Source organism: Prionailurus viverrinus, unplaced genomic scaffold (assembly GCF_022837055.1).
Source record: "Prionailurus viverrinus isolate Anna unplaced genomic scaffold, UM_Priviv_1.0 scaffold_35, whole genome shotgun sequence".
Taxonomy (NCBI): Eukaryota; Metazoa; Chordata; class Mammalia; order Carnivora; family Felidae; genus Prionailurus; species Prionailurus viverrinus.
This window is the reverse complement of record NW_025927605.1, coordinates 4897265-4922830: the sequence shown is the minus strand read 5'-3', so window position 1 is coordinate 4922830 and position 25566 is coordinate 4897265. Positions and strand designations below refer to the sequence as shown.

Sequence of the window (25566 nt, the reverse complement as noted above, 5' to 3'; positions counted from 1 at the left end):
CCACCAAACCTGGATCTACCCCAGTATCCATAAACCTGAGACCACTTATTGAGCAATTACTATGTGCTACGCACTGTTCTGAGTGCTTCAGGAGCATTATCTTCTTTAATCCCTGGTAGAGCATGCCAGATCCTATTTCAGTAGTGAGCAAACTGAGACTCAGAGAGGCTTGCTCACTTGCCTTGGGTTGCACAGCTAATACATGGCAGACTGGAACTTTGAACCCAGTTCATTCTGATTCCAACCCCTCTACTGTGAAAATGCCTACCAACAACCATGCTAGGAACATGAAAGCAGTTTAAGAAATGCTAGTGTCCTTCATTCTTCAGTGCTCAGTAGATGCCTCTGATCCCCTCTTGACCAGCACAGGCATGCTCTGCTCTTGGCTGGGACATTCCAACTAGAGTTGCCAGACTTAGCAAATAAAAATAAGGATGCCCAGTTAAATTTGAATTTCAGATAAACAACGAATAATTTGTTAGTTAAGTATGTCCCCTGCATTTTTGGTTGCAATTTCCAACAAAGACACACCTTCCTTCCATCCCCCCCACTTCCATCCCCCACTGGGCCTTAAGAACAGGGCCAGGGGCTCCAGAAGGAATGCAGGGTGGGGAGGCAGAATCGAACAGGCTAGTAAAAAGCAAGGGACAGAAAAGGAACTTTGGATGAATTGAGTGCTGAGTGGCCCTGTGAAGAAACAGACGAATGGATGTTCTTGGAAAGACTGAGATGGAAGTCCCTCTAATTTGACTCTCTCCCCAAACTTGTAGGTTCTCCCGATTAAAACTGTGCTTTTCAGACTGGAAAAAGATACTTAAAAGATTCCAGAAGGTATGCCAGGGAGTCCTGGAAGCCACAAGTTAAAAACACAACACATCCACCTCCTTTACTATCAATTTGATTTGAGGATGTGGTGGGAGAACCATCATTTGATATTTTTAAAAACAGGCATGTGATGGAGTAGGGGTGCAAACTCGCCAGGAATGTCTAAGATAAAACCTGCGACTTCAAGGAAAGTTAAGGATGGCAGCCTAAAGCATTTGCCCCAGACTCCACCCGGTGGTGGAGGAGGGGGTGCCGATCGCCGTCCCCTGCTTTAGGGGTTCTCCATGGGAACGCGCCAGAAGTGCGCAGGCAACCCCGGCGTCCGGGCGCCGGGAGGGGCGCACCCCAGGCCTGCGCGCCGAGGGAGAAAGTGAAGCTGGGAGTTGCCACTCCCAGGGACTCGCTGGAATGCGGTGGAGGGGGTGGGGGGGCGAGCCGTGAGCACGCTCGCTCCCAATCACGGGAGGAGGAGGAGGTGGAGGAGGAGGGCTGCCTTGAGGAAGTACAAGAATGAAGTTGTGGAGCTGAGAGTCCCCTGCGTCGTGCCCCGAGAGCCGAGCAGAGCTCCCAGGCAGCCGCCCGGCCCTTCGCAGCCCGGTCCAGCCCGAGCCATGGGGCCGGAGCCGCAGTGAGCACCATGGAGCTGGCGGCCTGGTGCCGCTGGGGGCTCCTCCTCGCCCTCCTGCCCTCCGGAGCCACGGGCACCCAAGGTAGGTCTGGTGTGGGGAGGGCACGAAGCAGAGACGCGACCCTGCAGCCTGGGGCCCCCGCCGAAGGTCCCCGGGCTGGCGGGGGCAGAGGGGGGGGCCACACGAACTTCCCGGTCCGAAGTTTCGGACGGTGTCGGCGCTCCCGAGCAGCCGGCCTCGCCGGGGTGGGGGCAAAGGAAGGTGGGGCAGGGGGGCGATGACGCCCAAGCCGCTCTAGATGTCCCAGGCAAGAGACTGGCGCTTTCCAGACTTGGCGACGGCAATGGGAACTTGTCAAAAAAGTTCTCTGAAATTGTTCGGAAAGTTTGCCATCAAAGGGTGTACTGCATGATGTGTGTGTGTGTGTGTGTGTGTTCCCCTTTCTTGAGCCCCTTCAAGCTTTCTCAAAGACTTTCCAGTTGGCAGCCTCCGCCTCCAGACTGGACTGAGCTGGATTCCTCGGGGGTCCCTTCTGTTGCCCCTCCCCCTGTCCCATCTCCCCACCCCCCCACCCCCCCCGCAGCCGATTGGGTTTAGTTCCTCCAGCTTCAGGCAGGATCGCGGTGTGGAGGGGGGTGGTGGGGAAAGTAACCTGTCCGGCCAGAGCCGGGCTGGAGAGGGTGGCCGGTCGGACTGCAGAGTTGCCTCATGCTGGAGTCTGGGGTGGGGGGAGGGGGAGACGTTTGTTTTGAGCAAGTTTCTTCAGGGCCAGCCCGGGGACTGTGTGCTTTGTGACTTCTGGAGAGCACGGGCCACGGAGGGGCGGTGGTAGGTTTCCTGGTCTGGGGCATCGAGTGGGAGATTTCCCAGCGGGGGATTCCTGGGCAGTCCTGCGGGGTGGGTGGGGGGCGGGAAGGAAAGGTAAAGACAGAGGGCCAGATGTGGGTTTGCAGAGGGCTGGGTTGTCCTGCCTTTTCCTTCATGCTGTGTGTGGGGAGGCACGGTGGTGGGGGTAGTGCCAGTTCTGCCCCATTGGCCCATCTAGGCACTAACAATTAAAGCCACCGTGTGCTGGAGATATACTTTGGGCTAGGCATGGTGCGCGGTGGTTTGCATGCACGCCCTCTAAATCCTCAGACCAACCCCACAAGAGGAATCCTACTAGTATTCCCATTTCCAGGTAAACACCTGGGCTTAAAGAGGTTACATTGCATCAAGGAAGTAGTGGGTCCAAGATGGGACCCCCCCCAGACGGTGCGACCCCCAGCCACACATTCGAAATCACTGTATTAATCCACCTTGAACAATGGGTGACACTGCTGCTGGCATCACTGTGCTGTAGGGAAGACAAAATGGGAGTGTTCTGGGGAGTAGTGGGTGGTCTCCATCGGTCAGGGAGTCTGGAGAAAGGGTGGGGGTCATCCCGTCTGTGTGTTGCCCGAGGGCCTCTCTGTCAGAGCGTTGCAGTATTCTCTGAGGGGCGTCTATGCTAGGGTGTTCCTGCGTTGTGTGGTCTGTGTTTGCGTGTCTGGGCTTTGTGTTGCCAAACAGCAGTCTCCCTGCTGGCTTAGGGACTTGACTGAACTCTGCCCTCTCAAGGAACTCCCTCAAGGTGCTGGGTCAGATCTGCTGTAAACAGCGGGAGGTGGCCCCACGCCTTCTCTCTGACAAAGGAGGTTCCACTTTCCTGGGAGCCCATACGTCTCCCTGTTTCCCAGGCGGGCGTCTTGTCTGCAGCCCTGACCTTCTGCTGCGATGGGTGAGGCCAGGCTGCGCTGTCAGGCCGAGCTGCTGCCCCCCTCAGCTGGGCCTGTAAGTTGAGCAGGTGGGGGTGGCCGGGGTTGCTGCGGTGCTGGGATACGGAGGGGTCAGTTCTCTCAGCGATGACTGGGGCCTCCTCAGGCCTATCTCACCCCTCGATCTGCACTGCTGGGTGCAAAGACAGATGTTGGGTGTGTCGGGCAGAGAATGGTTGCAATGGCAGGGCACCGCCCGGCTGCCTCTAGCACCCCCATTATATCCCAGGGCTGAGGGCTAGGGCAGGAATTTGGGGGAAAGGGGAGACAGGGAGGATCCAGAGGGTCAGGATTTTGCTAGGATCCATTGTTAGAGGTCAAACTTTTGTCAAGTGTAGCAAACACATCCTTATCTTGCAGAGGTCCTATTTTAATTCCCAAGCGATTCTTCTAACAACCTCCTTCCTTTTTACCTTACTTGAGGAAAGTAACTTCATTCTAATACTCAAGGGGGAAAAAAGCAACAAATGAAACGATAGGATGAAGTGTGAAAAGGGAAAATACATCTCATTCCAAATACAAAGTCATCTTTCATTTTCTCTTGGTTTGGAATTACCCACACTCCAGCTATATGAACTTCCCTTGCCTGAACTTTTGAAAAACTTTTTTTATTTACTTTATTTTTTTAATTTACATCTAAGTTAGCATATGGTCCAACAATGATTTCAGGAGTAGGTTCCTTAATGCCCTTACCCATTTAGCCCATCTCCCCTCCCACACCTTGCCTGAACTTTTGAAAAATGTCCAGTGTGCTTCCTGTGTGCCAGGTTCTTTTCCATCGACGGTTTCATTTCATCTCTGCAACAATCCAAGGAAGTGGGTACACACAGTTCAAAGAAGTGAAGTGATTTATCCAAGGCTTCCTAGTGACCCCAATATGTCTAGTAGACCCAAAAATAATGTCTAATGAGGAGGCATTAAGAGTTGGTCAAAGTCATATCCTATTCAACAGGAATGGGGTCAGCAAACCCTCAGGGGCAGCCAGGTGGCCAGACTGGGGTAGAGGTGCTACTCTGTTATTCAGGTAAGTGAGTTCCCTTATCTAGCCTATAGAAAGTGGAGTGAGCTGGGGCCCACTGAGGTCCTCTCCCTCCCTGTCCAGCCCATGCCTGCCTTCCTCTTGGGCCCTCCAAGCATGGCAAGGGACTGAGGGCAGGGACAGGGTGGAAGTCAGGGGGCCCTGCAGGGCTGGAATGAGGGATACAGCTGGACTGGAAGAAGAGGAACCAGTATGGAGGAACCATCAGTGGGGGGCTAGAGTAAAGCCCCAGTAGTTGTGCCTGCCCCTGGGAGCTGAAATGATCTGGAAAGAGATTCCCCCTCTCTGCCTCTGCCTGTGGGAAGCCCTTATGGGGTGACATCTCCATCTCTTGCTAAGCTACCTTTCCTTCTCACCCTTGGGAAGAGAGCCCATGTAGGGCGACGGGTGTGTGCTCTCTAGGAGTGGGAGAATTATTATAGCCAATGTTTGTGTTGCCTCAGTTCTATTTACAAAGCCTTTTCATGTTTACAGGCTGCTTTTTTGATTCATTATCTCATTTAACTCTCATTTAACTTCTCTGCAGAAAGTAAGAGTTGTTAGTGTTTTATTATCCCATCCTCACAGCCAAGTTCAGGTCACTAAATAGTCATTGAGCGCCTACGAAGTCACAGGCACTGCTGGGCATAGAGATGAATCTGATATGGCCTCTGCCCCCAGAGGTCCTTTGACTTGCTCAAGGTCACACATGAGCAGTCCAGCTAGGGTTCTGGTTTAATGATCCTGAGCCCAGGCCCTGGTCTGATATGGGACCTGATACCATGTATGTATGGTGGGTGAGTTCTGGGCATCACTAGAATGGGCTCTTAACCTGTAGGTCTGGGGGAGTTGAGTTTTGGGGATGCAGGTAGTGTTCATGGAAACCAAAGGAAGTATCTCTTGCTGGTGAGCAAGAGAAGCAGCTGGGGCTGAAGTGCGGCAGGGAGGGCAGAACCTTCTGGAGAGCACCCCCCAGAGCTGGGACCAAACCCTGACCACTGAAGTCCAGCCAGAGGGATATGAAGGACTCTGAATAGCCTTTCAGCAGAGGGATGAACACCAGGACCTCAACTACTACCTTGTGGTTTGCAAGTTCTTGACTGGATTTCATTCATCCATCCATCCATCCATCCAGCCAGCCAGCAAACTTTTATCTGGTGTTGGGCTGGTCCTGCCTCATAGTGACTTTGTGTCAGAGAGCTGGAGAGGTTGGGGCTTCTGAGGGTCAGGTGTCCTGAAGACACAGAGCTCTCCTGTGTAGAACAGGACTTCTCACACCCCACCCCCTGAAAATCAAAGGGGCTGAGTGGATATGGGGACTGTGGTGAGGACTGGGGAGAAAGAGTCTGGTGAGCAGATGGGGGAGGGGGTGGGAGGTGCTGAGCTCCATGGTGAAGGGGACAGAGGTGGAAGTAGGGGAGGTGTCAAGAGGCCCTTCTTGGCTTCATGTCAGCTTGGTGGGGAAATTTGCCCGCAAGCCTCCAGCTCTCTGGGAGAGTAGGTCTCAGTACCTGACTTCACCACCCGCTGCAAACGCTTAAAGAATCTTAGACTCAAATCAGCCACAAACTCACTAGTGGGGTGGGGCTACCACTCTTTCTGGCCCTCAGCTCAGCCCAGCCCCCCTGCCCTGCCCAGACTCTGTGATGTTTATCAGTGGTATCAGTAGAGTTGGTATGTATTTCCCTTTGCACCTGATGTGGGGTGAATTTGTATATGTCCAGTTAAGAACGTAGGATCTAAAGTCAGACAGACTCAAGTTCAAATCCTGCCTCTATCGCTCATAAGCTTTATTAAGATCTTGGGAGACAAACCCCTGTCGGCCTCAGTTTTCTTCTTTGCAAGAGAGAAGTTGCTGTCCCAGCCTCGGGAGGACATAATGAGGCTCCACCCAGAGTGCCTGACAGTACACAGTAGGTGCTCAGCTAACGTGGCTGCCCTTGGTGTTCCCATTGTTGTTGTTTTCCTATTGCCTGGCTGCCACAGCTGGTGTCCTTTAGAGGCGGCAGAGGGCCACAGCGGGTGGAGACAGCCTCTGCTCCAGCTCTGCTTGTCCCTGTCCCGGGTTTGGGCCAGAGCTTTGGGGTCTGGGCCTAAAGACAGCTGTGCCTACAAAGCAGCTGAGGCTGCTGAGGCCGCAGGAGGTCCTGGCAGCGGGCGTTATTTTGGGCCTGGCCTGCCACCCCCAGCTCCTGTTTCTCTTGGGAGTCTGGGGGGAGGGACCCTTGAGTTCTATTTCTGGGCCCTCCCCTTCCTCCCTCTTTGCTTCCTTCCCTATCTGTCGAAAGGGGTGGGAACAGAGACCACTCTGGCTTTTACTGGGAGGCTGTCAGCTCATGGCCATTGGCCTCAGCGTGAACCCGAGGCACTGGCCCTACCAGCCTTTCCCCAGCTTTCTGGAGGCAGGGGATCTCTCTTATCCCCCAGGATTTGACTTCAGGCTCCAAGTTGCTGGGAGAGCAGGAATTCTGGTGTCAGACCTTGAAGTCAGCCACTGCTGTCCCCCTGAATCTGCACACAGTCCGTGGGAGGTGCAGTGGCAACCAACAGGAAATCCAAGCAGCTCAGGCACCTGTGGGCCTGTGTATCTGGGGGTGCCCTCCACCCACCTCCCCCCGGCGCACCCTCCTGGGCAAGACGCGCCAGGTGATTCATCTCCTCACCAGAGCAGAAAAACGGGTTCAACTGGGCACTTTAATCTCCCCCCTACTGGCAGGCATGGTGCCAGCTGTTGTCCAGAGCACCCCCTCACCAGGAGTAGTTTACCCCTTCTGTATCCCTGGGCTTTGTAGGTACTTCCGGTCTCAGGGACACGCTGCTGGGGTCCAGGTGGGCCGGGGAGGCAATTCATCTTGATGCCCCTTGGCTGAGGGTTGGCCCTGGGAAGAAGGTACACAGGGCTGACGTAGTGCCCTTGTGGCAGGAGTTTCGTGGCATAGATTCTGCCAGCTGGTTCTGGAGTCTTGCCCTGAGGAGGTGGCAAGGGTGAAGTGCCAGCATAGGAGCCGTCAGAGTAGGGCATCGCTCTGGCCCAAGATCTGCAGCCTGGGTCCGGATGCCCGTTGTTGGGGTCTGATGCTCCTTTTTTTTCTGCCTGGGGGAATTCCAGAGGTCCCTGCAGTGACCAGGCCCCTAGTGGTCCCCATGCCCCAGCTATGACTCTAGCTGACCCTCCTTCCTTCCTTTCTGGGTGGCATTGTGGGGGTGGACATCCCTTGCCAAGAGGCTGGCATGTGGGTGGTATTGGAATGGGGTGGGGAGAATGCCCTGAGTTTGTTTGCTTGGGATAGGGGCAGGGGGTATCCAGAAGCTTCATGATTCATCATGGCCTCTCTTGGGGGATTTTTACCCCTTGGCCACGAGTGGTGCCTTGGGGACAAAGGGAGGCTTTCTTTGCCAGCCACCACCCCGGATCAGGCGGGCAAACTCCCCAGAGCTGGCACAATGGGGGCCCCTCTGGATACTCAGGATGGGCCGAGTTAGAAGGAGCGTTTCCTCTGATTTCCCTCCTCTTCCCAAACTTGCAGACTTTCTTTGGCCGTTGTGCCTTCTGCAGGTGCGAGGGACATGGGAAGCGGGGTCCTTCACTTGTGCTTTCTCGCCGTCCGAGATGGCATGACTCTGCGGAGTGAGTGTGGAGGAGGTGCCAGGCTGGAGAAGCTGACGGGGCAGCGGCCTCTGACCCATCTCCTCTCTCCTCCCAGTGTGCACCGGCACAGACATGAAGCTGCGGCTCCCAGCCAGTCCCGAGACCCACCTGGACATGCTCCGCCACCTCTACCAGGGCTGTCAAGTGGTACAGGGTAACCTGGAGCTCACCTACCTGCATGCCAATGCCAGCCTCTCCTTCCTGCAGGTGAGGCCCATGGGGGACCCAGCCAGGTCCTGCCTCCAGCTGAGCTGAGCCCTATGCTTATAAATGGGTGGTAGAAGAAGGTGCCCTATAGTTCTTCTCTTGTTGCGGCTCCTCAACTGGGAAGTCCTTTCTGATGCCTGCGCCCTATCTGTTCTACTGCAAGACCAGTTGACTCCCTCTCAGTCATGTGGCTGGCCCTGGACATCCCTGGGTAGAATGCACGTGTGCCTCTGCTAAATTTTTGGCTCCCTTGCCAGCAATCGCCTCCCCCTGTCCATCTGCCCCGGCCGCTGTCCCTGTCCTGCCTGGCGTGGTGAAAGGGCTGCTGGGAGGTTGTGGGTTCTAGGTCCAGTTCTACCGACAAGGCACGTGAATATGGTCTCGGCCCCTGGCTTCTCTGTCTGTGTTTTGGAAGCAGGGAGCATGCTTTGACTCCCCTCTGGGAAAACCAAATGGAAAATGTATGTGAAAGGGTCACGAGCAGGGGAGAGAGTGGGGACCAGCCTGCTGGGTTGTGTCCCCAGTGCCCTGGAGTGGGGCCACGTGTGTGAGGCTTGGTCAAATCACAGACGTCATGTCCTCTAGGTGTTTCCTTTTATGGATGAGGGAACTGAGATGCAGAGAGGGTGTGGCGCTTGCTCATAGTTCACACAGTGCTCCCCCCACCATTTATCTGTCTTGATCATACACGACTCTGGTTTGGGGAGGTGGGGAGTGGCCTTGATCTCTACTTTATGCATGACAGAGCTGGACTTCTCAGCGGATGGGGGCTTTGCACTTGGTGACTTAGAGGAGGCCTGGGGGAGGGGGATGGTCGTGTTCCAGGGCCTGGGCCTGCTTCAGCCCCACCTGGTCCTGTTCTCTCCCAGGATATCCAGGAGGTGCAAGGCTATGTGCTCATTGCCCACAACCAAGTGAAACAGGTCCCACTGCAGAGGCTACGAATTGTGCGAGGCACCCAGCTCTTTGAGGACAACTACGCCCTGGCCGTGCTGGACAACAGAGACCCACTGGACAGTGGCACCCCTGCTACAGGGGCTGCCCTAGGAGGGCTGCGGGAGCTGCAGCTCCGAAGCCTCACAGGTGATCATCATTATCATTGAAACCTTCTCTTTGTTATCGGGAGCTGATCAGGGCCACTGCTGTGCGTGGGCAACTTTGTGTGAATTAGAACTGGCATCCCTTCTGGATGGATGCAGGTGGGGCTTGGGAAGGTGCCTTTGTGAAGATGAGAAGATCTCCCTTCTTCCCAGGAAGTCACAGCTTGCACGAGCCTGCACAGTCTGATAATTAGGATACAGGCTGGGGTTAGTCCACTTCTTGGCTGAGTACACATGTGCAGTGAACAGCCTGCATAACTGTATGTGGCAGCCTTGGAGCTGACAGTATCCCAGAGTCTGTGGCCAGTCACTTGGCATACACGATCCCATTTTGGTTGTGCTGTAATCTTGCAAGGGAAGCATCAGTGCTATTCTCATTTTACAGATGAGAAAACAGGTTTACAGAGGATAAGTGACTTGCTCAAGGTTACATAGCTATGACATAGCTAGTTAGTGGTGAGGCTGGTTTTCAGACTCCAGAGTCTTTTTTAACCAGTAAGCAGTGTGCACAGAGTATAGAGGTGGGAGGACAGGAGAGGGTGGCATGGACATCTGGACCCTGTCCTGGACAACTCACTCTTCCCTGGATCTCAGGTTGTTCATGTGTGTGGGGCAGGGTGGGAGGGGTGGGGTTCTGGTACGGCTAGAAGATGCTGAAGGTGTCTTCTCTAATCCCTGGGGAAACGGGTGTGTTTAAGAGGCCTGCTCCCCTCTAAAGAGGCCAGGAGAGTCCCGTGGGAGGGCAGAAAGTGACAGGAAAGGAAAGTGCTGATCATTGCCTGCCCCACAGAGATCCTGAAGGGAGGGGTCCTCATTCAGCGGAACCCACAGCTCTGCCACCAGGACACGATTCTGTGGAAAGACATCTTCCACAAGAACAACCAGCTGGCCCTCATGCTGATAGACACCAACCGCTCTCGGGCCTGTAAGCCATGCTTCTCCCTGCCTGTAGCTTCCTCTCTTTCTCAGGCAACCCAGCGATCCCCAAACTCCCCGCTCACTCACACCCCCTCCACTCCCCACCCCTGTACTAACACTACCCATTCCCTCTTTCTGTCCCATTTCCCTCCTGCCATTTCTCTGTGTCTCTTCATCTCCGTGGTCCTCTGTCCTGCCTCCCTCTGCTTCTAGATCGTGCCTCTGTTTTCTGAGTCTTCTTTTCCTGCCGACTCTCCCTCACTGCATTCTGCCTCCTGGTGTCTGTCTATTTCTCTCCCCAGGCCAACCCTGTTCTCCAGCTTGTAAAGACTCCCACTGCTGGGGAGCAAGTTCCGGGGACTGTCAGAGCTGTGAGTGCTAGGAGGCCCAGAATCCCGGGGCGGGGGGCAGGGGGCCGGGCTGGGTGTCTTCCCGGGGGGTGGAGCAGGAAGTCATCACAGAAAGTGATGCTGGTGAGGGTCTGGTGCCTGGGCTACTGCCCAGCCCTCATCCTGCCCTTTGTCTCACACAGTGACTCGAACCATCTGTGCTGGTGGCTGTGCCCGCTGCAAGGGCCCGCAGCCCACCGACTGCTGCCACGAGCAGTGTGCTGCTGGCTGCACGGGCCCCAAGCATTCTGACTGCCTGGTATGTGCCCACGGGACCCCGGGGTGCAAGGGGAGGGGCACCCTGCCTGCTTCTGCCCTGTTGCCCGTTGCACGCCAGGGAAAAACAGCCCAGTGACCACCAGCTGCCTGTCTCCACCCCTGCCACCCCCACCCCCCACCCCCCACCCCCCGCCTCCAGGCCTGCCTCCACTTCAACCACAGTGGCATCTGTGAGCTGCACTGCCCAGCCCTGGTCACCTACAACACGGACACCTTCGAATCCATGCCCAACCCTGAGGGCCGTTATACCTTTGGTGCCAGCTGTGTGACTGCCTGTCCCTGTGAGTGCCAGGGACAAATGTCGTTTTAGTCATTTTGCTGGGAGGGGGGTTGGTTTAAGTAAATGGGAGCGTATGGTGAGTATCGTCTGACCCTCGCTCTGGCGAGCTGGTCACGGCACTTCGTGTCGAGCTGCCGCGGTCTTTCAACAGCTAAGAGCAGGTGGAGCAGAGTAGGAGCTAAGAGCCCAGGCTCAGGAGCCAGGCTGCCTGGGTTCGAAACCGGGCTCTACCATTTTCTAGTCATGTGACCTGCTTCCTGTACCTGTTTTCTCATTTGAGGATGGGGGCAACATAGCCCCAACCTCATAAGGTGGTTCTAAGATTTGGATGAGTTAATATTTGTAAAGCTCTTAGGGGCACCTGGGTGACTCAGTCGGTTAAGCGTCCGACTCTTGATTTTGGCTCAGGTCATGATCTCACAGCTGATGAGTTCGAACCCTGAGTCGAGCTCTGTGCTGACAGCATGAATCCTACTTGGGATTCTCTCTCACTCCCTCTCTCTCTGCCCCTCTCCTGCTCGAGCTCTCTCTCCCAAAAATTAATAAATAAGCCTTAAAAAAATATATTGGTAAAGCTCTTAGAATAGTGCCTGGCACATACTAAGCACTCCTAAATGCTAATTTTTATTGTATAGTCTAGATTGATCAGAGTTTTATTTAACAGTTCCTGTATTTATCGATGTGCATTGGGGGACTGACCTCAGACCTGGGGCCCTCTTTCTTCGTGTCATGAGAGGCAGGAGTGGGCTGTCAGCTCCTGGTTGTATCTTCCCCGTGGTGGGTTAGAGTACAAAATGTAGAGCCAGACTTTTTGTGTCCAGTCCTGGCTCCTCCACTTGATAGCACATGACCTTGAGTAATTTACATAAAACTACAATGATTCCCTCTTGGCAAAATGGGAATCTAACAGTGCCCGTCACGTAAGGTTGTGAGGAGTACATGACTGTTGAGTGTGCAGACACGCAGTAAGGGGATTTCAGTATTGGTTGATATTCTTACTGCACTCTGTGGGCATGGTGGGGCGTGAAGGCCCAGGGCAGACGGACACACAGTCCCCATCTCCTCAGACAACTACCTGTCTACGGACGTGGGATCCTGCACCCTGGTCTGTCCCCTGAACAACCAAGAGGTGACAGCTGAGGATGGAACACAGCGGTGTGAGAAATGCAGCAAGCCCTGTGCCCGAGGTAACTGCTGGCCACCCCCGGAGCCAGGCTACAGTTCCTGCCCCTCTGCACACCCAGCTTGGCCCACAGTCCCATTCTTCTTCAGACCCTCCTGGGACCCAGCCCTTCTCTTCCAATGTCTCTGTCCTGGCCCTCCCTGGATCAGTCTGACGCGTTCCCCTGTATTTCCTGTCTGCGCAAGGGGGCACGTGGCCCCAGGGGGGGACTGTGGGCAGGACCCCCGAGTTTGAGTTCCTGGTGCTCCATGTGGGGGCCGAGCCGGCCCCTTCACCACCTGCCCCTCCCCACAGTGTGCTACGGCCTAGGCATGGAGCACCTGCGGGAGGCGAGGGCAGTCACCAGTGCCAACATCCAAGAATTTGTCGGCTGCAAGAAGATCTTTGGGAGCCTGGCGTTTCTGCCAGAGAGCTTTGAGGGGTAAGGATACGCGGACTTAAGGGTGGGCACAGCGGCCTGAGCAGCATCAGGGCAGTCAATGAATCCTGAGGACCCAGAAGTGGCAGTATCTCTGGGGGATGGTGGGAGACAGAGGTGGGAGGCCAGAAATGCAAAAGAGGCAGGAAGGGCAGGGGGACCAGAGGGTGTGGGGATGTGGTGGGGGGGGGGGTGGGTTGTTTGCATAAATGACATGCTATCCACAAATATGCACTTGTGTGGAGGCCAAGCCATCCAGAGAAAGCAAAATTCTCCTTGAGTTTGCAGTGGCTTTATTCATACTAGCCCCCAGCTGGAGATAATGCAAATGTATACCAATAAGTGATTGAATAAATAAATGGTGCCTTATCTATACAATGGAATTCTCAGCAATAAAAAGAAACAAACTACTTACTGATCTCTACAACAACATTGATGAGCCTCAAAAACATGTTCAGGGGCACCTGTGTGGCTCAGGTGGTTAAGTGTCCGACTCTTGATCTCAGCTAAGGTCTTGATCTCAGGGTTCGAGCCCCAATGTTTGGCTTCACGCTGGGCGTGGAACCTATTTAAAAAAACAAAAACAAAACCCATTATGGTCAGCAAAATAAGTCAAACAAGAGAGAGTCCACACTGTGCTATTCTCTTTACGTGAACCTCTAGAATAGGCAAAACCACTCTGTGGTGGTAGAAATCAGAACAGTGGTTGCCCCAGGATGGGTGGACCAAGAGGGGACACAACAGAAGTTTCTGGGGGCAATGACAATGTTCTGTGTATCAGTTAGGGTAGTGGATACATGAGTGAATGCATTTGTCAAAACTCCTCAAACTGTACACCAGAACTCTGTGCATTTTATTGGATGTGAATTATACTTCAATAAAAATATGTATTTAAAAAGAGGACATTCCTTTCAACACTTCCTGCAACTCTATTCCCCTTTCCAGAGGAATCCACTGCTAATAGTTTGTGTGGGTTCTCCTAGACCATTTGTACATACTTAGGCACACACAGAGAAACATAGTTCTAGTAATTTTATTGAGAAGGTTGACTTAAAATGGGAGCTTATCATGAATATTGTCTGCCCCTCGCCCTAGAGAGCTGGTCAAGGCACTTCGTGTCAAGCTGCCTTGGTCTTTCAACAGCTACGAGCAGGTGGAGCAGAGTAGGAGCTAAGAGCTCAGGCTCAGGAGCCAGGCTGCCTGGGTTCGAAACCGGGCTCTACCATTTTCTAGTCATGTGACCTGCTTACTGTACCTTAATTTTCTCATCTGTAAAATGGGGGCAAAAATAGCCCCAACCTCATAAGGTGGTTATGTTTGAATGAGTTAATATTCATATGCTCATAAAACAGTGCCTGGCCGATACTAAGTGCTCTTTTTTTTTTTAAGTGCTGCCAAATGTTAGTTTTCATCTATAGTCAGGATAGACAGGGATTATATTTAACAACTCCTCTATTTACTGATGGGTCTTTTGGTCGTTTTTAATTTTGTTCTTACAAACAGTTCTGCCCTGTACATGTCTCTGGGAACAGGAGCCAATGTCTCTCTAGGCCACATTCCTAGAAGTAGGATTTCTAGATCAAAGGATATAAATACTGTTTTGACAGACCCTGCCAAACTAGGGCTTGGGCTTTGAAACTCAGGATGAAAACAGTCGGGCTTGATGGGCAAAGGGTTTAAATGAAGTCATTAATGGAGGGCGGTGGGGGAGGGTGGCCGGGTCAGCTCTGGGGGTCATGCCCACCTACTTCCTGGCCCTGCTGACTCCTCTCCTAATCCTTCTAGGGACCCAGCCTCCAACACTGCCCCCCTGCAGCCTGAGCAGCTCAGAGTGTTTGAGGCTCTGGAGGAGATTACAGGTGGGCTTTGCTTCTCCGCATCCTGCTCTGATGGGGTCGGGGGTCCTCTTCCTGTCCCCACACCCCTAGCCTCACCCTGTGCCCGCAGGTTACCTGTACATCTCAGCGTGGCCAGACAGCTTGCCTAACCTCAGTGTCTTCCAGAACCTCAGAGTGATCCGGGGCCGAGTTCTGCATGAGTGAGCACCGGGGAAGGAGGGGGGGGGCCTGAGGAGCTTCCCAGGGAGCCCGTTGAGAAGCTCTGGGCATGGTGGGCTCTCCTGTTCCCCAGGGACTCCAGCAGTAACATTTCCATGGGAGTTTTCGGAGTGTGCTGGGGACAGGAGGAGGTGAGGGCAGCTCTTGCCGACAGCCAAACACTCTTCCCACAGCGGTGCTTACTCGCTGACCCTTCAAGGGCTGGGCATCAGCTGGCTGGGGCTGCGCTCGCTGCGGGAGCTGGGCAGTGGGCTGGCCCTCATCCACCGCAACTCCCGCCTCTGCTTCGTACACACGGTGCCCTGGGACCAGCTCTTCCGGAACCCCCACCAGGCCCTGCTCCACAGCGCCAACCGGCCAGAGGACGAGTGCGGTAAGACAGGGAGCCCAGAGCCACACGCTCCCCGTCTGCCGGCACACAGGAGTGCCTGTGGGCCCCTAGCAGCAGCAATCTTGGAATTGTGCAGACTGCCCATCCCTGGTGCACCATTCTTGACACGGCTGTGGCTGGCTTGACTTCTTGGCATGGCTTCCGGCTGGGCCTGGCCACACTGCCTTGGCATCTGTGCCTTCCTTTTCCTCTCTGTCCCTGGAACCTCAGCTCTTTCTTTCCCCGCATTGCCCGGCACCTATTCCCACCCTGTCCAGCCCACAGCCTCCTCCCCTGGTTCATGTGGACCTGGAACCTTCCTTGAGTGTCCCCTCTAACCCCCTTCCTCTTCACTGCAGCGGGTGAGGGCCTGGCCTGCTACCCGCTGTGTGCCCACGGGCACTGCTGGGGTCCGGGACCCACCCAGTGTGTCAACTGCAGCCAGTTCCTTCGGGGCCAGGAGTGCGTGGAGGAATGCCGAGTACTGCAGGGGTACGCGGGGCAGGGCAGGAGGGGCGGCCGGAGTGGGGCACGGGGGCTCCTTCCAGACCCGCTCCTCAGCCATCCCTTCTGTCAGGCTTCCCCGGGAGTATGTGAAGGATAGGTTCTGTCTGCCATGCCACCCGGAGTGTCAGCCCCAGAATGGCTCAGTGACCTGCTTGGGCTCGGTGAGTTGCTGGTGGGCTTGATCGAGGTGGGTGGAGGGAAGCAAGGGCAGGGGCGGGGTGGGGTGGCCGGGCACCTGGCCATGTCCAGTAGAATGTCCCAGGAGAGGGCTCGGAGCTCAGCCCTGGATGGCAGGAGGGTGTTAGGAGGCTGGCATGCTGGGGACTGCAAGTTGTGTAGTGGACCCTGTGACCCTTCGGACTGTGCAAAGGTCCCGGGGAGGCCTGTGTCCTTGGCTGTGGCTGTGCCAAGGCGGTTAGACCTATGGGCTTAAGCATCAGACTCTCTGGATTCGGATCCAGGCCCTGCTTCCATCCTTGGTTCGCTCATTTATAAAGTGAATATTGTACATTGGAATGTGGGACGAATGAACTTAAAATAGGGTTTGGCACCGTGCCCAAGCGATTTGCTGTGTGTTAGTTAACTATTGTTACTTGCTGTTATATCTTAAGTAATACACTCCCCTGCTAGACTTCCAGTTCCTCATCTCAAGCCTCCTGCCTGAGGATTGAGCTTTGAGCAGGGGAGGGGGGAGCTGGGTGAAGAGCAGGGGTGGCAGACACGGCTGGTCTGGGCTGTTCCAGGAGCAAGGCGAAAGTGCTGTGGAGTGGCCATGGGAAGCACGAAGGGGACACAAGGGCATGTCCTGCTGCCCTGGAGGTGTTGGTGCTAGCCCCCTTCCAATCCTTCTTCCCTTCCCAGGAAGCTGACCAGTGTGTGGCCTGTGCCCACTACAAGGACCCTCCTTTCTGTGTGGCTCGCTGCCCCAGTGGGGTGAAACCTGACCTCTCCTTCATGCCCATCTGGAAGTTCGCAGATGAGGAGGGCACGTGCCAGCCATGCCCCATCAACTGCACCCACTCGTGAGTCTGGGGGCCTTCTCTACAGAAAGGAGGGCTTTGTCCCAGGAGACTTTCTGGGGCTCTTATTGTAATAGGGGGATAACTCTGCCTTTGCTTACACTGCTTAGTTTTTGTTTTGTTTTTTTTTTAATTATTAGTCCTTAGAGGCACCTGGGTGACTCCATCAGTTAAGCATTAAGACTCAATCTCCACTCAGGTTGTGATCCCAGGGTTGTGGGATCAAGCCCTGCATTGGGCTCCATGCTGAGCATAGAGCCTGCTTGGGATTCTCTCTCTTTTCCTCTGCTCCTCTCCCCTACCCGCATGCTCTCTAAATTACAAAAAAATTTAAATGAAAACATGAAATATAAATGAACGTCATTAACAGTTCTATCCCCACTGTTAATAATTTGTAATATTTTTCCTCCAGGTCTTACCTATGTACATGCTAACATATAATTATTATTATAACACGTGAAATATGTGTTTATATATATATATAATTATTCTTAGTTGTTTTTATCTGTGCACATTCTAACATATATTATTATAACATATGAACTGTAGTTAATATATATTATTGTTCTCCAACTGTTTTTATGTGTGCACATTCTAACATATGTTTCCTTATACTAAAATGGGATCACAGACCATACATATTGTTTGCAAATTGCCTTTTTCTCACTTAACAGAACCTTGCAATGTTTTTCCATCTCCTGACATGGTGATATACCCTATTTTTTTTTTCATTCAGTTTTCTTTATTTACACATGAGACACATGGATACATCCTTATGATAAACACTTTCAGCAACAAAAAGTATAAACATTGCAAAGCAAATGTGCCCTTTCATTCCAGTCCCCTAGGGAAAACCATCAGATTCAGTCTGCTACGTGCAGCCTTCCAGGCTTTTCTCTACACATCTGCATAAACACATATTACATTTATATTAGATTGAATCCTGTAAGATTGCTGTTTTTGTAGGTCAAAAATGGTCAAGAAATAGCAATTTCATATAGTTCATCTCATACATAGTCAGGTTTGGTTTTCGTGTATATGCGTTTTTAAAAAAAATTTTTTTAACGTTTATTATTGAGAGACAGAGAGACAGAGCATGAGCAGGGGAGGGGCAGAGAGAGGAGACACAGAATCTGAAGCAGGCTCCAGGCTCCGAGCTGTCAGCACAGAGCCCGACGCGAGGCTCAAACTCACAAACTGCAAGATCATGACCTGAGCTGAAGTCAGACGCTCAACTGACTGAGCCACCCAGGCACCCCACGTGTATATGCATTTTTTAATGCAAACGGGACTGTGTTCTACATATTGTTCTGAACTTTGCTTCTCCCCCAACCCCTGACTTTATGTATCTTGGAGGTCCTTTCTCGTGAATGCACATGGATCTGCCTCCTCTTTTTTTTTATTAAAAAAATTTTTTTTAGTGTTTATTTTTGAGAGAGAGAAAGAGGGAGAGAATATCTGAAGTGGATTCTGCACTGACAGGAGAGAGCCTGACATGAAGCTCGAACTCACAAACCATGAGATCATAATCTGAGCCAAAGTCAGTCCCTTAGCCAACTGAGCCACCCAGGCTCTCCATACCTCCTCTTTTTTTTAACTGCTCAATCTGCAGCCTGGATATAGTATTATTTAACCATGTCCTTGTTTGAGGGATAGTGATTTTTTTTCTTTTCTTTCTCCCCCTTTTCTCTTTTTCTTTTCCCTTTCTCTCTCTCCCTTTCTTTTTCTCTTTGTTTCTTTCTTTCTTTCTCTTTCTTTCTTTCCTGTTTATTGCACTTGAGCCCCATGTACAAGTTAGCATCTTATACATGCCCCCTGGCATACAGGTGTTGGCATTTTCTTTTAAAAAAAAATTTTTTTTAATGTTTATTTTTGAGACAGAGAGAGACAAAGCATGAACAGGGGAGGGGCAGAGAGAGAGGGAGACACAGAATCTGAAACAGGCTCCAGGCTCTGAGCCATCAGCACAGAGCCCGACGCAGGGCTCGAACTCACGGACCGTAAGATCATGACCTGAGCCGAAGTCAGACGCTTAACCGACTGAGCCACCCAGGTGCCCCCAGGTGTTGGCATTTTCACAGTATATCCTGTGAGGTGGAGCTGCGGGGTCATGGACATTATCTAATAGGTATTGCCAAACTGTCCTCTGCAGAAGTTGGGCCAGTTTACTGCCCTGGCATTCTTTTACAGAGGAACATAGCTGTGTTTTTGGACTTGATGCTTCTTTGGGTGCTCCCCAGTTCCTACCTACCATAGACAGGTAGAGGGGAGCAGGAAATTCAAGTTCAAGGCCAGAGAAGGAATCCCCTTGTGGGGTGGTAGGAAGAGTATTGGTGACTTTGAGCCCAGTTTCTGTCTTTGTCAAATGGGGATAATAACCCAGCCACACCCACCTTAGGGTGGTTGTGAGGTTGGAGTGAGACCAGGAGGTGTTTCCCAGCTTGGTTGATGGGCCTCTCTCCTGCAGCTGTGCGGACCTGGACGAGAAGGGCTGCCCCACCGAGCAGAGAGCCAGGTCAGCCTGATCCCCGGGACACACCCTATGCTGCTCCTCAGTCCCCTATCAGCCCCTGGGTGGTCACTGCTGCAGGAAAGGGGCATCTCCTGACATGACACATGTCCCTTTCTAGCCCAGTCTTCCCCTGTTGATTCACCTTTCAATTTGCTTCAGCAAGTGGAAGGAGGACCTCCTCAGGATGCTTAGAGAGTGGGGAACAGGAAAAGATGGCAAAGACCCCCCAGTACCTCCCCACCCTCGAGTAGCTAGATACCTCATAAGGGGCATAGGCAACATTCAACTCACTGGGACAGAAGGCAGATTGAGAAGAGAGTGCAGATGCCCTGGGGGAAAAGATGAAGTCTTAATGGGGTGGCAGGAGGCTTCAAGGAGGAGGTGGCATTTGAGCCAGGCCTTGAAACAGGGGCAGGTAGCTCACGTGCATTAGGGAGAAGCAACCAGGTGGCATTGTGGGGGAAGGGTCAGGAAAACCTAGGATGTGTGTGTTTGAAGGTTCTGGCATGGTGGGCCATTAAGCGAGCCCAGAGAAGGGAGTAAGGGGTGAAGTCTAGGTCACGTTAGGGCATAGGCCCACCCTCACTACCGGGCCACAGGGTTGGACTTGATTTCTGGGCAGTGGGCAAAGTCTTTCTTTGGGAAAGACTCTGCGGACAAAAACAGATTGGAGTATCTAAGCAATCATTTGTCCATGAAGCAAGCATTCACGGGAGGTCTGTGATGTGCCAGGCTTTAGCCAAGCAAGGGAGGAGGGCAAGGATGGTAATGATGTAGGGTCAACACCCAAGAGCTGCATCTATCCTAGGATGAGCTGAGTCTTAGACGATGATCCCATGGAGAAATGGTGGTCCAGACAGAAGTAATAGAATGTGCAAAGGCCGGGAGGCGTGGAAAATCATGACCTATGGGTGAAAAATTTGGCTGGAACATCAGAATCACTGGATGCACATTCCTGGGGCCCCACCCCATACCACAATCAGAGTTGCTAGGAGTGGGGCTCTAGACTCATGCACATTAACCAGCTCCCTGGTGATTTTTGTCAGGAAGTTTGAGAATCCTGGGCTACAGCCATGGGCAGTCACATAGACAATTTGGAGATGGGGGTAAAAAGGGCTCTGAATGTCCAGCAAGGAGGCTGGACTCTCCTGGAGGTAGTAGGGAGCCAAGGGAGATTTCTGAGTAGGAAAGAGAGGATGGGAGTCCGTGGGTCACCCTTCTGACTTCCCTTTCCAAAGGCCAGTTACCTGCATGCCCCTCCCTGGGGCTCCTTCATCTTTTCATGCCCCAGCCTGGTCCCCAGTCCCTAACCCTGGCTCCCGCCCCCAGCCCTGTGACGTCCATCATTGCTGCTGTGGTGGGCATTCTGCTGGCCGTGGTTGTGGGGCTGGTCCTTGGCATCCTAATCAAGCGAAGGCGGCAGAAGATCCGGAAGTACACGATGCGGAGGCTGCTGCAGGAGACGGAGGTGAGGCAGTCTGAGGGCCTCCCTGTTGGCTTGGGGTCTACAGCCCAGCCTCCTTCACTGACGCCCCACCCCCCTCGCCCCAGCTGGTGGAGCCCCTGACGCCTAGTGGAGCCATGCCCAACCAGGCTCAGATGCGAATCCTGAAAGAAACAGAGCTGAGGAAGGTGAAGGTGCTTGGATCCGGAGCTTTTGGCACTGTCTACAAGGTCAGGGGTGGGGCCAAAGTTCCTGGGTGGGCAGTCCCAGAGGATGCAGCGGGTGTGGCCAAGTGTTCTGTGGGGAAGACAGCCAAGAGCTGGGGTGGTGCTGTTTGGTTGGGCAGTTTGGTGGGAGGCTGGAACAAGGGGAAGGGGAGTGGAGAGCTGGGCTACATAGTGAGGCTGATGATATAGCAGGTTTGGCCCCAGAGTGGGGAGGGTATTCGGAGGCGACTGTAGGTGGGATCTGGGGTTCCCTTTTCCTGCTCACATCCTCCTCTCTCTGCCCAGGGCATCTGGATCCCTGATGGGGAAAATGTGAAAATCCCAGTGGCCATCAAAGTGTTGAGGGAAAATACATCTCCCAAAGCCAACAAAGAAATCTTGGACGTAAGCCCCTCCGCTCTCCCTAGCCAGGAGTACGGGAGGGACCTCCTAGCTGTATGTCTGGGCTCTGGGCTCTCTCTTCACTGAGGTTCGGGAGGCACTCTGTGATTCCCCAAGCCTTGACTCTTAACCTCCCGTGGGCCATGGTTCTGGTTTGTGCAGGATGGGGATGGATTGGGTGAAGGTCCCCCATCACGCCTCGACCCTCAAGAGGGGTATGTGGTGGTGGCAGGTTTGTGGTCTCCCACACCTTCTCAGGGTGCACTCTTGCCCCCCAGGAAGCGTATGTGATGGCTGGCGTGGGCTCCCCATATGTGTCTCGCCTTCTGGGCATCTGTCTGACATCCACCGTGCAGTTGGTGACACAGCTTATGCCTTATGGCTGCCTCTTAGACCATGTCCGAGAACACCGTGGGCGCCTAGGCTCCCAGGACCTGCTGAACTGGTGTGTGCAGATTGCCAAGGTATGCACTTAGGGGGCCTGAGCTCTGCAGGTGTCCTTGGGGGCAAGCCTCTGACTTCACACAGGGCTGGGATTGGGGAGGTTTCCTGGGAGAATATGGCCAGAGCGGAGTCCATATGGATACATCTGATCCCAGGGGATGAGCTACTTGGAGGATGTTCGGCTCGTGCACAGGGACCTGGCTGCCCGGAACGTGCTGGTCAAGAGTCCCAACCACGTCAAGATTACAGATTTTGGGCTGGCTCGGCTGCTGGACATTGACGAGACAGAGTATCATGCCGATGGGGGCAAGGTTAGAGGAGGAAGCGGAGGGAGGCAAGGTGGAGTGGGTCTGGACCCTGGGAGAATTCTACGAACAGCCACCTCCCCACCACACCTAGTTTGAGGACTTCTTTGCTCTCCCAGGTGCCCATCAAGTGGATGGCGCTGGAGTCCATTCTCCGCCGGCGGTTCACCCATCAGAGTGACGTGTGGAGCTACGGTGTGTGGCAGGGAAGGTTGGGAGAAGGGGTGGACAAGGAGCCACGGGCCTGGGGGGCCATGTTGGTGGAAGGAGGAGAGCAGGGATAGAAGAATTAATGGAGACACCTTAGCATGAATGTGGGAGGGAAGGAAGGGGCTGCCGGGGTCTGTGTACTTCCCTGGGACTAAGGAAAGACTGGCTATCTCCTGCCCCTTGGCATCGCACCCCTCCCTTCTTCCCATGGTGCCAGGCTCTTGGGCAGAGCCTCTGGGACTCGGTGCACTAAAGCTCCCTCTTGTCCCCTCACCTCTTAACCCTGTCTTTGCCCCAGGTGTGACTGTATGGGAACTGATGACTTTTGGGGCCAAACCTTATGATGGGATCCCAGCCCGGGAGATTCCTGACCTGCTGGAGAAGGGGGAACGGCTGCCCCAGCCCCCCATCTGCACCATTGATGTCTACATGATCATGGTCAAATGTGTGTGGCTGAGTTATGCCAGCTACTTGGAGGAGGGATGGAAAGTGCTGGGGGGGGGGGTAAAGGGGGGCCTATAAGGGGCATGGGAGGAGGCCAAGAGCAGGTTGTATGTGGGCCCAGGGTTCCAAGTATGGTTGAAGGAGCCTCAGAAGGGTCTCGCTTCCCTTTTACAGTACCAGGCCAGAGGAGCTCTAGAAGACCAACTAGGAAGAGACTTATATGCAAAATAAAAAGGGAAAACTAGTAGAGATTCTCAAAGGGTCTAACTCAGGATCTGAGTCTGATACCTCTTTTCTACCACCCGAGGACTTTGGACTCTAGTCACTGGGGTTGTCTAGACCAGACTGGAGAGGGGGTGGGGCCCGCGCACAGGCTGCAGCCAGAACTGAGATGCTGAGCTCCCTCCTGCCCCCAGGTTGGATGATAGACTCGGAATGTCGGCCACGTTTCCGGGAGTTGGTGGCCGAATTCTCCCGGATGGCCAGGGACCCCCAGCGCTTTGTGGTCATCCAGGTACTGGGCCTTTCTACCCCATCCCTGCCTATGTCTAAGAGCACTCTCCCACAGTCCCACAGAGGGTGGGAAGGGAGAGGATCCCAGGCTTCCAAGCCCAGCTCCCGCCTCATGCCTCATACCTTTTGTCCGCCCTGAGCCTTTCTCGGAAGGCTGTGCACTGGGCTGGGGAGAGGCTGTCACCGTCTCCTTCCTCCCCAGAATGAGGACTTGGGCCCAGCCAGTCCCTTGGACAGCACTTTCTACCGTTCACTGCTGGAGGATGAGGACATGGGAGACCTGGTGGACGCTGAGGAGTACCTGGTACCCCAGCAGGGTTTCTTCTGCCCAGACCCTGCCCCAGGCGCCGGGGGCACAGCCCACCGCAGACACCGCAGCTCATCCACCAGGGTCAGTGCCCTCGGTCACACTGTGGTGGGTGGGTGTAGTTACCTCCTCCGTGTCCTTTTCTTCTATGTCCCCTCCCACCCCAACAGTCACCTCTCATGGAGACCCCATTATCCCTGACGACTCCTACTGCCTTCCAAGCCTTGACCCCTTCCTCTTCATGGTGACTATGTCAAATCCCAATGGTGTCCCAGTGTATCCCCTGTGACCCTATCACCTCCCATGGAGTCTCTATCCCAGATCCATGAATGACCCCATTGTAACTTTCTCTCATCTCCAGAGTGGCGGTGGTGAGCTGACACTGGGGCTGGAGCCCTCCGAGGAAGAGCCTCCCAAGTCTCCACTGGCACCCTCAGAAGGGGCTGGCTCTGATGTGTTTGATGGCGACTTGGGAATGGGGGCAGCCAAGGGGCTGCAGAGCCTTTCCCCACAGGACCCCAGCCCTCTACAGCGGTACAGTGAGGATCCTACCGTACCCCTACCCCCTGAGACTGATGGCTACGTTGCCCCCCTGACCTGCAGTCCCCAGCCTGGTATGGAATCCAGGCCCAAGATGAGAGATTGGGAGGGGAGGGGGGAGCTTGGGGTGCCCAGCCCAGGGCTCACTGTGGGGACACTGGTAGTAGCTGGGACAAATGGGTTTCTTCCTCTAATGAGCCCCCTCCTCGCCCTTTCAGAATACGTGAACCAGCCAGAGGTTTGGCCAAAGCCCCCATCGCCCTTAGAAGGCCCTCTGCCTCCTTCTCGACCTGCCGGTGCCACTCTGGAAAGGCCCAAGACTCTGTCCCCCAAGACTCTTTCCCCCGGCAAGAATGGGGTTGTCAAAGACGTTTTTGCCTTTGGGGGTGCTGTGGAGAACCCCGAGTACTTGGCACCCCGGGGCAGGGCTGCCCCTCAGCCTCACCCTCCTCCAGCCTTCAGCCCAGCCTTTGACAACCTCTATTACTGGGACCAGGACACATCTGAGCAGGGCTCTCCACCCAGCACCTTTGAAGGGACCCCTACAGCAGAGAACCCCGAATACCTGGGCCTGGATGTGCCAGTGTGAGCCAAAAGGCCAAATCTGCCGAGACCCTGCTGAACCCTCAGGGAGTGGGGAAAGCCTGACTTCTGGCCTTCATCGCGATGAAGCAGGGAATCCTGCCACGCTAGACACCTTCCTTCCTCCTCCAGTTCCCAGGTGGCCAAGAGGGGCCCAGCCTGGTTGGAAGAGGGGGCAGCACTGGCGAGCCTTGACTGACTGGAGCCCTGCCCCAGACAACTCTAGGGTCCCGTGGATGCCACAGCCAGTCTCCTCACCCGAGGGAACAGCCCAGCTTGGCTGTCCTGTTCCAGACCTTTGACACAGAAGGACTTAGGAAAGCTGGGCCTGGAAGAGGAGGAGGCTCCAGGGAGTGCCTAGGAATAAGAGCAACCCATTCAGAGACTGTCTCTGAGACCTAGCTCTGCGCCCAGGAACAAGGGAGCAGCAATGCCACCCAGATCCAGTCCTTGTACAGACCCGGTCCTTATGCTTTTTTTGTTTTTACCTTTTTTTTTTTTTTTTTTTAATGAAATAAGGACTCGGGGAGAGCGGGTATTGTGGAGAGGGGTGGGTCCCTGGAGTTGGGGGAAGGATGTCCTTTCTCCACACCCACTTTCTCCATTTGCAAATATATTTTGGAAAATAGCTGGGCACCAGCCTATGTCTGGGGTGGCTCTGTGCCCACCCTAAGCTCACCTCCTTACACTCAAGTCATCTTTTCCTGGAGGGAGTGGCTAGAAATCTCGAGAAAGCTTGAATGAGGAGGCTCTTTTCCAGGCTCAAGAGCCCTTTGACAACCAGATCATTCTTGCTGAGAAAAAATGAATTCCTAAGGCCACCCACCAGAATGGGGTTATTCCCTATGGATAGGGGCAGTGGGGGGGGGGGGGGGACAGAGGCAGGAGAAGGCAGTACCTACTGCGTGACTCATTTTCCTTGCCTCGGCTATGAGAGAGGAAATGAAATAGAAGTAGCTATCCAGAAAGCCCACCCACCCAGCATAGCCACTCTGGTGGTATAAAGGCTGGGC

At 54.0% G+C, this 25566-nt stretch overlaps 1 protein-coding gene across 1 annotated transcript; it reads left to right on the top strand.

The window, feature by feature from the left end:
• Positions 1-1288: 1288 nt before the first annotated feature.
• ERBB2 (erb-b2 receptor tyrosine kinase 2) lies at positions 1289-25181 on the top strand. Its single transcript, XM_047845690.1, has 27 exons — positions 1289-1535; positions 7973-8124; positions 8994-9207; positions 10015-10149; positions 10445-10513; positions 10675-10790; positions 10950-11091; positions 12158-12277; positions 12568-12694; positions 14477-14550; positions 14639-14729; positions 14922-15121; positions 15478-15610; positions 15696-15786; positions 16487-16647; positions 19112-19159; positions 20486-20624; positions 20708-20830; positions 21113-21211; positions 21487-21672; positions 21808-21963; positions 22077-22152; positions 22466-22612; positions 23028-23125; positions 23327-23515; positions 23793-24045; positions 24190-25181. The coding sequence occupies exons 1-27, from the start codon at positions 1463-1465 to the stop codon at positions 24558-24560; spliced, it is 3783 nt and encodes a 1260-aa protein (XP_047701646.1). The 5' UTR covers positions 1289-1462; the 3' UTR covers positions 24561-25181.
• Positions 25182-25566: the final 385 nt, after the last annotated feature.

Excerpts from the sequence above, each read along its gene's own strand:
- ERBB2 (XM_047845690.1), top strand. The coding sequence starts at position 1,463 with ATGGAGCTGGCGGCCTGGTGCCGCTGGGGGCTCCTCCTCGCCCTCCTG. Across the intron at positions 15,611-15,695 it reads GAATGCCGAGTACTGCAGGG|GCTTCCCCGGGAGTATGTGA; the intron begins GTACGCGGGGCA and ends CCCTTCTGTCAG. Across the intron at positions 21,964-22,076 it reads ATCATGCCGATGGGGGCAAG|GTGCCCATCAAGTGGATGGC; the intron begins GTTAGAGGAGGA and ends TTGCTCTCCCAG.